General features: G+C 32.3%; 1 protein-coding gene and 1 pseudogene across 1 annotated transcript; one reads left to right on the top strand and one right to left on the bottom strand.

Annotated features, from left to right (window-relative positions):
- Nucleotides 1-6,802: 6,802 nt before the first annotated feature.
- On the bottom strand, nucleotides 6,803-8,004 carry LOC122312598 (annotated as a pseudogene).
- A 4,294-nt stretch (nucleotides 8,005-12,298) lies between these two features.
- Nucleotides 12,299-13,089, top strand: LOC122313007 (TIR-only protein-like). Its single transcript, XM_043127694.1, has 2 exons — nucleotides 12,299-12,794; nucleotides 12,948-13,089. The coding sequence occupies exons 1-2, from the start codon at nucleotides 12,301-12,303 to the stop codon at nucleotides 13,012-13,014; spliced, it is 561 nt and encodes a 186-aa protein (XP_042983628.1). The 5' UTR covers nucleotides 12,299-12,300; the 3' UTR covers nucleotides 13,015-13,089.
- Nucleotides 13,090-13,161: the final 72 nt, after the last annotated feature.

Here is a 13,161-nt window from a genome sequence, read left to right as displayed (position 1 = left end):
TAGCACAATTATAAGTTAAAAGCTAACTTATCTCGATCTCCGCATTTCTTATAAAATCTCAAGTATGATAACGAGGAACTGTAATTAGTGATTCTAAAAGTTAGAACTAAATCACTAATAATTTGAAATATGGAAAATACTAACTTAAAGAGTAAAATTTCTATTTTACCCTCTACATGTAGAAAAATGACCGTTTTACCCCTAACTTAAGGATTTTGCATCCTAACTTAAGGATTTTGCATGCTAACTCTAAAAGTCACCAAAATTTACATGCCTCATGTAAATTTTATCCTAACTCAAATATCAATTTAGAAAAATTTAAAACTAATTACAACTATTAAAACTCCATAGGGCCAAAATTCCCATATGCTATTTCCATTGATTTTTGTTTCTAACTTGTTTTGATTAACCTTTTGATCTATGACTTATAAAGATGTGATCTTCAAACCAAACCATCACATGATTTAAAAAGATGTCCTAGAACATATATAAGCTTCTAATTTAAGATCACATGGTTAAACATTAACCAAAACATAAATTGAGCCAAGAACATCCACATTTTGGCCTATCCAAATATCTCTTTGCATAATATTTCATATCTTTGAAACTAACATCAAATATCTTCAAAATAATATTCTAATATGTATATAAGAGGTTTAAGATCCTCCAATAAAATTATCAAACCCATTGGAATAGGTTTAAACCACCAAAGATTTAAACTTTCTCAAAACAGAAACTGTTTTTCCTCTTCCAATTTCTAAGTTTCTAGATCTAAGAAAATATTTCATCAAAACCTTTAATCATGTAACAAATCCTCAACCAATAATCATATAAATATTTTAACAATACTCCATAAAAATTTCAGACCAAGATCTATCCATTAGCTTGGTTAAAAACTTCAAAATATAACATATTCTCCAGTTTATCTCCCAGAATGACCTTTCTAGAGGTTAAACAATATTTGACTAATCAAATGATCTTCAAATGGAACAAATAAGATATTCACGTAAAGGAAGAGGGTGAGGCTGAAGTGAGAGTTGAGTGTAGGTCTTTCTTACCCAATAATATCTACAAAAATCAGCTTAAGATATTTTTACCCAATAATATTCACAAAAATCAGCTTAAGATATTTTTATCCAATAATATCCACAAAAATCAACTCAAAATATTTTTATCCAATAATATCCACGAAAATTAGCTTAAGATATTTTTATCCAATAATATCCATAAAAATCAGTTCAAGATATTTTTATCCAATAATATCAACAAAATCACCTCAAGATATTTTTATCCAATAATATCCACAGTTTTGAACAGACGTTTCGTCCGAAAATATGAAAAAGAGTTATTGCGCCATAAGACTTTAAATAACCCACCGAGTCTAATGGCACAAACCATAATACATTTTGGCACTTCTAACTATCTCCAATAATCAAAAACACACTTCTGATACCATAGTGAGTAATAACACTAACTATGTAGTTAGTTTAAAACCTATACGATTAATGGATTCGTGAAAACTTATGGAGTCTTCACGAGGTTCCTAAAGCCAATAGAAATTCCATAATTGAATTTCTAGCGGGCTGTTACAGCTTATAGTCGGACCAAGTCTATCTCCCAACAACATCCAACTCTTATCCATCTATAAAAAACCCAATTCATGGAATAAACACTATCAAGAAACTATTACAATATACGTTTTTAATTGCCATATATTTTTAAGGTAGTTGGTCCTATCCTATTCAAGAGACTATTATCTATATCGTATATATACTTAGTCCAAAACTCGTATGTTAGTAAATATTTTGGCAGCATTTCTTTACAATTCTCCAACTATGCTGGTCACGATATGTTGTCGACCTTATTCTCCAAGTATGCTATTCATTTTAAGTAGAGTACTTAAATATTTTTAATTATATATTATAATTTTTTAATTAAATATTTTATAAGTATATTTTAAGTATTAATCATTTTAATTAGAGTACTTAAATATTTTTAATTATACATTATAATTCTTTAATTAAATATTTTATAAGTATATTTTAAGTATTAATAATTTTAATTAGAGTACTTAAATATTTTTAATTATACATTATAATTCTTTAATTAAATATTTTATAAGTATATTTTAAGTATTAATCATTTTAATTAGAGTACTAAATATTTTTAATTATACATTATAATTCTTTAATTAAATATTTTGTAAGTATATTTTAAGTATTAATAACTTTAATTAGAGTGCTTAAAGGGTTTGATATTGTTCGAAAAAATTAGCCAAATGTTCGAACCAAATTCTGTTCGAGTAAGATTTTGTTCAAATTGGGTAAATTCAATTCGAACGGGATTCATAGTGTTTAAATGGGACCAAGCCAGAAACCAGTCATGAAACAGAGCAAAAAACAGAACCACAAAACCCAATTTTCACATACATGATGGTATATTTCAATACAATACATTGAAAACTATATGATTATCACTAAAAATGATTATTAAATAACTTAGAAAATGATAAAAACTTACTTCTAATTTTTGCAATCCAATAAAAATATCAATCCACAATACTTATATATGCATAAAACACATTAAACCTCTATTCTATCTCAGGAATAAATGTAACAAATATCAAGATAAATATAAACGAAAATGAGAATGAAAAATAACAAAGAAAAACATATTACCTCTTGGTGCACCTCATTTCTCTCTCAAGAATCTCTTCTCTCTCACTTCTTTCAAGCTCTCTCTCTTCACAACACTCTCTCAAAGCCTTTTGCCATGCTCTCTCTCTCTCTCTCTCTCTCTCTCTCTCTCTCTCTCTCTCAAACTTCAATCCGAGTGAAAATGAAATGGAAGAACCGGGTTAATAATATGTGAATTTCCGTTCGAACGGATTTTTTAGAAGTTTGAATGCAAAAATAAAAAAAACTGCGAATTTTTTCCACAATATTTTCTCATTCAAACTGATAATATTAGAATTTGAACAAAAAAAAGAATATTCTCTAGTATATATCGATAATTTGGCGAGAATTTTCCCTCCAAACAAAAAAAAAATTCGTTCGAACAGACTTGATCTCTATTCGAACTATTTTGAAATTCGTTTAAATAGATAATTATAACAATATATAAATATACACATACTACACCCAATATTAGTATTAGTATATGTTAAAACTATATATACTATATAATACTAAGTGTCACTAATAGTATATACTAAGTTTCTTATAAATCTTTAATATTAAGTATTACTAATAGTATAATATTTTATTTAGTATCACTAATAGTGTTATACTTATAATTAGTATCATTATAAGTATAATACTAAGTATCACTAATAGTATAATACTAAGTGATACTATAGTACAAATAGCATAAATATATGAAAACTAATAGTAATATAATACTTTATAATATATTCTAGGTACTTATTTTATTACTAATATACAAACTAAGTATATTAAATATATGTATTTTATACTTATATTTAATGCAATGTTTTACTATATACTATTTTATACTCATCTAATGCATAATATATATAGTATATTATATATATACTAGTTACTTATAATATATATAGGTTTTTAATTAAATACTCTATACTATATAATATAGTTATCTAATATATATTATATATATACTAGTCCAGAAATTTTTTATTATTACTAATAGTAATATAAAACGTATTTTTTTACCTGTTGTATTTATATATTTTTTCTCATTATTATATATTTCATTCGAACTAAAACCCTTACTGCTCGAACGTATACCCTTTTCGTTCGAATGAGATGACATTATATAAGTCGCGATACAGTTTCTTCTCCATTCATTTCGTGCTCTCTCATTTGAACCGTTGAATCGAATCCTCCGTCGTTTGCGGCCACAACGCTGCCACTAACTCCGACCAAATCCTTAAATCTCAAAAAACAAAAGGTATGGGTCCTCATCAACTCCGTTGGTTTGTTATTTTTTGAAAATAAATCAACCCGATCCCATTTTGTTGTTTTGGGGCCAAATGACACAAAAGTAATTGGTAGAAATGATGGAGCTTCACTCCTAAATCATTTCTACGGATTAAAATCTTGGATTATGTTGAATTCAAGATTTGTAAATTCGAGACTGAGTCGAGTTAGCCATGTTTGTTTGGCTCCGTTCCATTCGAATGGAATTTAATGTCATTTGAATGAAATTCAAGGCCATTTGAATGGAATTTAAGGTCATTTAAATGGAATATAATTTCATTCGAATGGAATTTAGGGTCATTCAAATGGAATTTGTTGAGATCATTCGAATGGATTTTAATATCATTCGAATGGAATTTTAGGCCATTCGAATTGAATTTAAGATCATTCAAACTAAAGATGATATTTGCTAGCGCTTATTTGAATGGATTGGAATCCATTCAAATAAGCAGTTGCCAAACACTGCAGCACAACATCATCAAACTTCTTCACTTTAATTAGATTACATAATTATTTCGTAGATCAACAGTATACTAATGGCAAGCAGCAGCGGAAGAAAACGTTCCCGACCCCAGACAGGCCAAAGTAGTAAAGCAGCTCATTCTCAGTCGGCCGTGAGGCCTATACTAGTTTAGCAGGAGATCATTTTGGATGACTTCCGCGATCTCACTTGGGAGGGACGGAGCATACATAACATCATCACTGATCGTGGATGGATCTCGATCTGTCAGCAGAGGGGAACAACATATCCTGAGATGGTGGTGAGTTTTACCATGCCATGGGAGATCAATTTGGTGATGCTCTATGCTACAACTTAGTAGTTCGGGGAGTGAGTATTATCTTCTCTCCCCGCGTTATTGCTGAGTTTCTTGATCTGCAGCAGACCGGTGCATATCCTGCAGCAGCAGCTAGAGCAGCGACTGCACCATCTATTGAGGACACACCAGCCGTATCCTCATTGCCAGCACCGGGTGTAGAGACCTTAGAGCTGGATGCTGGCTTGGATGATAGTGAGAGTAGCGATGAGGTACCTGATGATAGTCTCACAAACGATCAGGTTCATGAGCTAGTGCGAGACCCTTCGGCTCCTCCATATGATGGTAGTAAAGTGATTCGACATGCCAATTGTATAGCATTTTCAGAATGCTTAATCTGATTGTCGGGTATAACATTGATCCGAAAAAATACAAGACTGATTTCGGGATCAAGCGGGCCAGATTTTTGTTACGGATAGCACAGGGGGAGCCGATTGATCTGGCATTGTATTTCTTCCTCTGCATTTAAATAAAGTCATGCTATTCCGGTGGAGGTAGTCTACCATTTGCACTGCTGATATCTAACCTCCTACTCCAATCAGGGGTTACAGTGACTTCGAGTGAGCGGAAGTCGCCACAGATGGGGCTCATTAACAAGATCACATTCAGCAAGAGCAAGGGTCACTTGCCAAAGACTCATGCAGCACTGGATTTGCCTTCACCTACTGATCCAGCTTTTACTGCTGCTGCTCGTGTTAAGAGACAGCCTGCTATGGCTACTTCGGATGAGGTACGAGCTCTGTTGGCGGAGCACCGCCAAATTATAAAGCAGGAGTTCATTGAGCCCATCATGGAGAAACTTAAGGACCTAAATGGACGCTTATATACCTTATAGGAGGATTTTGATTTACTTAACAAATAGATATTGTTAGTTATTATTTTATTTTTTTATGTTGTATAGAACATTTAACTCCTTTTGGGATGTAATTAATGTATAGTTTTTATTTTTAGTGTTTGCTAGCCTCTTTATTATTAATTATATTTTCTTTTCATTATACTTAATGTTCACGATAATAGAAAAAATGATACTATCTTTAAAGTAATATTTATTTAAATAAAATATTTTTAAATTAATTACATAAAATTAATTTATGAATTCGTAAATATTTTAATTCATTGTAAATCATAATATATGATATATAGACATTTTTATTTACTTTGAAAATGATAACAAATTAATAGAAAAAATATGTATTATTACAATTTTAACAATATATTAGTACAATTAAATAATACCGTTCAAACAAGGTAATAACCATTCGAACATATTATAATGCATTCAAATATATTAATTATTTGTTCGAATTAAATTTTATTAGTTCGAACGGTTTAGACTTTTGGAGACGATCTAATTCATCTCAGAATCTCCAGTTTGAAATAATATGTATCCGTTTGAATGGATTTATAAGGTTTTCCATGTTTTGAGATGAAATTTAAATTTTGTCTCTAAAAGGTATTTTTAGAGATGAAATTTATTTTGTCCATAACAAATTTTGTCTCTAAAAATCAAATTTGTTGTAGTGGATCATGATCATCGTGGCACTAGCTAGGTTTTGTTGGAGCGTCGATAACACTTCCACGTACAATTAATGGTTGAGCACCTCTCCTGATTAGTCCTATATCTTCTATATATAAAAAGTGTCTATGAAACAGAATTTCTTGTTTTAACAGTTTTTATTGTTTTTCCGTTAACTTTAACTACGTTCGTCTAAATGTCCGCACATTGTGAATTTAACTTTGTGAGTTGCTCGTGTTAGGAGACTCTTTAATTCCTTGGAAACCAAAATGACCGAACCCGAATGGATGAGTTAGATTTCTACTATTTAGCATATTCCTCAGTTTTCCAAGCAATCAAACGTCTGCTTAACAAAAAAACTATAAGAAAACATGAAAACGGAAAGAACCCAAAAAATAAAATATAAATGTAAGTGTCTTGGGGCAAATCCAAGTACATCGGCAGGCTCGCAAGGTGGTAGAGAACTCGAAACCGGAGTTGCAGGTTTCATTCAACTTGCAGTAATTAAGTAATTAGGAATCCATACCTTGACAGAGTAGAGACGATGCTCCTGAACAAGGCTTTAGCCTGGTGAATCCTATATCATATGCAATGCTTCCATTTGCTTTAACTAATCCAAAGTTCCTCTCAGAGGTTCCTCCAGGTTTCAAATTCTCATTGAATAAAGCAAAAACATAAGCCTTCATCGGAATGTTTGGCCCATATGGGGTCCCTTTCTTTTTGGCTAGCCGTTTGCACAATTTATTGTTGGAAGTTCTTGCATTTTTCTCTGAGGCACCTGCTTCACTCTCATCTCCATGAGAAGGCCAATCAGTTTTAGAAACTATGACCTGCATCTTGCCAAACCCAGCTTTTTCTAAAGCAGCATAAGCCGCATCAATCTGGGCATCGAACATGTTATCATAATGAACTTAGTCTTTGCATCATAAATTCAAGGATTTGATTGGAAGAGAGCATATTTAATTGAGGTCAATATGCTGAGGATCACTCATATATGTCAAGAATGGATACGCATTTATGAAAAATGGAGAACCAATTTGCGAGAAGAATTGCAGAAGTGGCTTCATGTATGGAACAATATCTTCCTTGAAAGTACACGAAGATGGAGGGAAGGAATTAGCGAACACACCCTACGAATGTGGGCTTTGTACTTGAACAACCTTGGTCAAGTCCTATCTATCAAGGGCGTTGTAAACATTTTTTGCTGCAGGCAGGAACACCTCCCAGAGATCTTGCCGAACTTTACTTGCTAAGATCTCATTCTTGACTGCAATTCCATGTATAGAAGTACCAGGAAGGAAAGGCTGCACATTTTCTTTTATCCAACTCATTGTACGATCCTCGTTTACACTCATCTTTGTCAGAAATTCACCGCCGAGTCTAACCACTATCTCTATACTAGATCCGTTGAAGGCCGTGAGGACTTCATGATTAACGTCATAGATTCTTATGTTTTTATGTTTTTAATCTTTGCAGCTTTGAGAAGTGTCACCACACTTTTCGGTGAAGGTAAATTGTCTGCTATTCTGCCATAGTTTATTCCATACATCCCTGTGAATGCTTGTGCTGTCAAAGCTGCTAAACAGAAGATACATACAGAGTGCCATTAGCTTTTGTTTAGCTAAACGGAAGCTGCTAAACAGAGTACCATTAAACATAACTCGAGGATGGTGCGTTGTTGATTTCTTTGTAAAGTGCAGAATTTACATCCCATGAATTGCTCAGGACACCAGAGGTCACAATCAAATTTCCTACTTCTAACCCACTGCTAAATCCGGTACCAAGAATCAAAGGGAAAAATAATAGTCAAGAAATGTAAATCTGTAACAAATTTTGAGTAGGAGATGTCTTGGTCGAAAAACAACATGAAGAAAGAACAAAAACAAAACCAACAAAGAAAATGAAAGAAAGTAAAAGATTAACTGCACTACTGAATTTTTAACTTACAATGGAGATTGGCTCATCCTCTACTCCCTTGTTAGTAGATGATGGAGAAGAAAAGAAAACAACGGAAGAATAAGAGGAAAGAGGAAGCAACGACGCCAGTAGGAGGAAAGAAATAAGAAAAAGCCCTCAGGGCAGGGGAGCAAACAACGCCGTTTTGGGGGAGAAAGGGGGCTAGGCTTAAGGCACACGGGCTGGGCCTGAAAATTGAGGGAATTTGGTCTAAAAATAAAAGAAAACTCACTAGAACAAAGCTCACCCAAAATTAAAAGTCTAACAAGATAAAAAGGTACAATAAAAACTAAATAAAAACACTACAATTAAACATTAATAAAATAAAATAATCAAAGGCAAACATAAAATAATTTAAACTAGAGTGTAATTTAAATGAAAAAATATTTATTAATATTAAGAAAGCACATTATTCAAATTTTATAATTTTAAAAATTACAAAATAATACTATAAAAATCACGTTTAATCCAATTAGGCAAACGTGTTTTATATGTTGCTTTGACTTAGTATATATATATATAATATATCTTATATATAATAATTAGTATCTGGCGATCGATGAACGGACTTGATTACCTTGGACGGCCTATCCTTTTCACGTCAACTACTACTCTTAACATGCTGAATATCAATAATAGTTGGTATATATATATATATATTCTAAAATATTTAAAGATATATAAAAAATTATGGAAAGAAAATGAGAAAAGTAAAAAAGTACAAATGCACTTGTGACTTGCCGGTCAACTTCCTCGGTCCATTCTCCCGATCTAAGTAGTAGGATCCTATCCCTAATTTCTTTTGGCAAAATATATAAAAATATATAATTTTAATAATAATAAAAAACCCAGAGTCCAGCTAATTAATTATAGAAAAAACTAGATAGATTTCACGTTGAAATGATGATAGGGCTGTGTTTGAGTGTTGAGTTCAGTAATTCAATACTTCTTAATATATTTTACTATTATTTTTTATTTTTTATTACTATTTAATATTTTTTTATTATTTTTTATCTATATTTTTATTACTATTCACAACATACCTAATACTTATTAACACCCAAACCCAACCTTATTCTTCATGTTCAATCCATTCAATCTAACATTTCTAGATCATTTGGAAAACTAGATTTCATGTCGAAATGATGATCTCTTGTTCAATGCATTCGATCTAACATTTATAGATCATTTGGAAAAATAGTTTGGTCTCTTAACTTCTTTGTTTGAAAATTCCATACAAGTTACATCGATCAGTACATATATATATATACCTAATGAATGCAGAAACTTCAAATCCCGTCTTGCCATTAAATATTGGAAAGTTTCAAAGACAGACGACTTGATTAATGCATGCATGCATTGAATCAAAATTTGGAATGAGTCATCATGTAGAGTACTTGATAATCAATTTAAAGACTTTGTAGGTACATATTCCCTCCCACAACGTACATCGACCAGTAGTACTAGAACTACTAATTAACTGCAAACTTTTTAAACGACTTTGTGGATACCATGATATATTATATATATGGAAAATGTTAGAATGTCTCGTGTGTTTTCCTTCTCATTTTAACTGTTTATATATTTCTTTTTTTTTTTATTTTTTTTCTTATTTAATAATTAAAAAAATGACTTTTAGTGTATTTGTATATATTTTTATTTTTTAAAAATATTTAAATATGTTCATAAAATAAAAAAAAAATAAAAAGTGATATTTGTATTAGTGGGTACGCAGTGGCACTCTTTTCTCCAAATTTTGTTTCCCATTTTGTCCCTCTTTACTTTTGTTTTTCCCTTTTTGTCCTTATCATTGGCTTTTCTTCTATTTGAAAATTTACGATTTTGTCATTTTATTTTATTGATAGATTTACATATTTGCCTTGTTTAGTTGCCTCTGACTCTGGCTGTTGTCTATCCGTAGATGTGATAGGTGAAAGATAGAAACGGAAAAGTTAAGATAGGTAAGAACTGTTTTTTTTTCTTTAATTTTAGGTATGAGCAAGCTAGAGTTATTTTCTCCTATTTGGGATTGGTCTGCTTCCTTTATGTTTTAGATCTATCAATAACTCCCTCATTTGTCAACATGCTCGTATGGGGTGTGTAGTCACCTGGGTAATATTCCTGTGAAAGCATTTATTCAAAAAATATCTAATAGATTTTTTAAGTGAAAAAGCCTCTAAATCACCTAAATAGTTGGGAAGAGAAGTGAGTCACATTTGTAATCGATGTCTTGTTACAGGCATGCGTTAAGAGGATCCAAGGAGATGAAACTAGGCAGAAGCCTGCACCGGACAATATTTTAATTGCTGGTCATGTTGACAAATGTGCAAGTAGTATTTTCCAATTACAAGGAGACTGATGTCATTTATATTGATCTGCATCTTCTAAAAAATTTCAATTTTCCAATGCAGGTGGCAGCGTGGCGCCAAAGCTTTTCCATAAAATGAAGTAATCATTTGATGATTTTGTTTTACTTTAAAAATGTAGTACGCATTTTGTTTGGCCACCTTCCACAACACTATGCATATCAACTGGTCATACGTGACTCAGGCACGTAACATCTTACTAGTGTGTGTGTATATATATATATATATATTCATTAATTATACGTTTGGCCAGCCTTAAGTTTTCTTTCTTTTTAGGTTTTTGTTCCTCAAATGCTTTCGAGTTTTAACCATAGGCATTTGATCTTTGAAAAATGTTAGAAAAAAGCTCAAATCTTGTCATTATTTCATTAATCCACTTAATTATAACGTGATAATATTGTTTGATAACACTTAGATCAATCCTTGATAAAAGGGATAAGATTTAACAGTTGTTAAATATTGTTAATATGAGCGAAATAGTGTTGTAATTTCTAGCATTACTACTCTTTTCATACTCATAATAACATTTCCAATCAATGATGTGATTTAAAAGTTCTTAATGCGAGCCTTTTTGTTCTTTCTTGTATGTATGCTATGCTATCTGAATAATGTTTCATACAATTGTGAAGTATCCAAGCATCGTGCAATCAATTTGAAAAAGAATGTAGTCTATTATTAAAAAATTAATTTCTTGTTATATGAATTTCGCATTTATTCACTTTTTCAAAGTGATTGTATGTCGCTTGTGTACTCACGACTATAACTATAATTTCTCATGCTGTATATACTTGTTAATATTTGTTAGGTTCTTCAACATGATGTGGTCCTATTATTTAAACACATGAAACACTAAATTGTTTTGATCAACATAATTTGCTTCGACCCAAATATTTATGCATTTCCTAGATTTTTTTTATTTAAAAAAAAGTTACAAATAGCTAATATGTGATTAGGGTATGATGCCATCCCTTGAGGAGTAAAGGATTATGAATCTCGATCCATAATTATTTGTCCCAAATATTTCACGCAATTGGGAGAGAGATTCACAAATCGTTGAGGCCCAAGAATGTAGTCTGATCTGTTGCTGCTTGCTCAGCAAAGAAAATCACTTCTTCACATTGACTTTCTAATAAATATTTATTTTGAATTAGTCTTAATTTGTTTATATCAATTCTTTTGTAATTCATTAGTCTTGACAATATCTTTCTATTTTATTTTAAGTGGAGAATCCTGATCATCTTTATTTGAGAACGACTTTAATAGAAATGTCAAAATAGCCAGCCACTTGAAAAAGTCAACCGAGATTGTCAGAATGTTCGGTGTTTCTCAGTCTTCTCAATCCATGCGCATGGCGTACGTTCTCAAAAAATAAAAGGAGAACGCCTTGCGCCCCTGAAACCACAATAGAAATCCGATCGATGGACGATGCTACTTACGGTTACCACAAGGTTTTTGTTTGGTGACTCGGTGTCGAAAGTTTTGTTTTCCATTTTCGCTCAAAATCTTCGTTCTTTTAACTTTCACGCATTACAATTGTCATGGAAGTTGGCGTTTTGATTTGAACGCGTACTGGCAGGCATAATATTACTCTTACATAACTGCTGCTTAGGCTATCGATGTACTTAAGAGTAATGCCAATCACAGGGAAAGTAGCGGTTATAGTAGCCACGTCGCGGTTACAAGCTTTCATGCCCAAGTGCTTTGCTCATCCTTACTGCAGACCGAACCGTGTCCAAACAGTACCAGTACCAGCACCAGTATCCACACACGATGTATTCATAAGCCACCGAGGTCCCGATACCAGAAGAAACATTGCTGGTTTACTCCACGACTACCTTCTCATGCGGGGGCATAGGCCTTTCCTCGACTACCGAAACTTGAAAGCTGGTGACAAATTGTCCGAAAAGATTGATACCGCCGTTCGAGATTGTAAAGTCGGTGTCGTAGTGTTCTCCCCAAGATATTGTGACTCCTTCTATTGTCTCCATGAATTGGCTCTGCTAATGGAGTACAAGAAAAGAGTTATACCCATATTTTATAATGTCAAACCGTCCCAGCTAATTCGGGTTGGAGACATATCCAATGGAACTTGTGTTTCAGATCAGAAAGAGCTCGAGAGATTCAACGGAGCACTTGAGGAATCTAAAAATATCGTTGGACTTAGCTTTGATTCATCAAGAGGGTGCCTTTCTATTCTTTCCCCGCCCCTTCATCTTATTTTCAATGACTGAACATATATTTCATATGTTTGGTTAATATTGGTTCGTAGAAGAGAATGTCTCTAATATTGCTCGATCTTTCTTGTTCTTTTTTTTTTTTTTTTTTTTTTTTTCAGATATTGGTCAGACTTCCTACAAAGTGCTTCTGATGCCATCATAAAGCAGCTCGGCCAGAGCTCCTGAAAGTGTTTCAATAATCTCGTATGGTACACTACAACAAAATGGCCCTTTACCAGCTATCATAAAATCGATACAAATGAATTTGACGCAATTAGGCATTTTTTACATTGACCCAAAACTCGTTGTGGCCCTCTAAATCCCATACCAACC

This window comes from Carya illinoinensis, chromosome 6 (genome assembly GCF_018687715.1).
Source record: "Carya illinoinensis cultivar Pawnee chromosome 6, C.illinoinensisPawnee_v1, whole genome shotgun sequence".
In the NCBI taxonomy this organism is placed as follows: Eukaryota; Viridiplantae; Streptophyta; class Magnoliopsida; order Fagales; family Juglandaceae; genus Carya; species Carya illinoinensis.
Note: the sequence above shows the minus strand (reverse complement) of the source record. Positions and strands in the feature narration are given on the sequence as shown.

Coding starts and splice junctions, on each gene's coding strand:
- LOC122313007 (XM_043127694.1), top strand. CDS start 12,301: ATGCCCAAGTGCTTTGCTCATCCTTACTGCAGACCGAACCGTGTCCAA. Junction 12,795..12,947: donor AGCTTTGATTCATCAAGAGG/GTGCCTTTCTAT, acceptor TTTTTTTTTCAG/ATATTGGTCAGACTTCCTAC.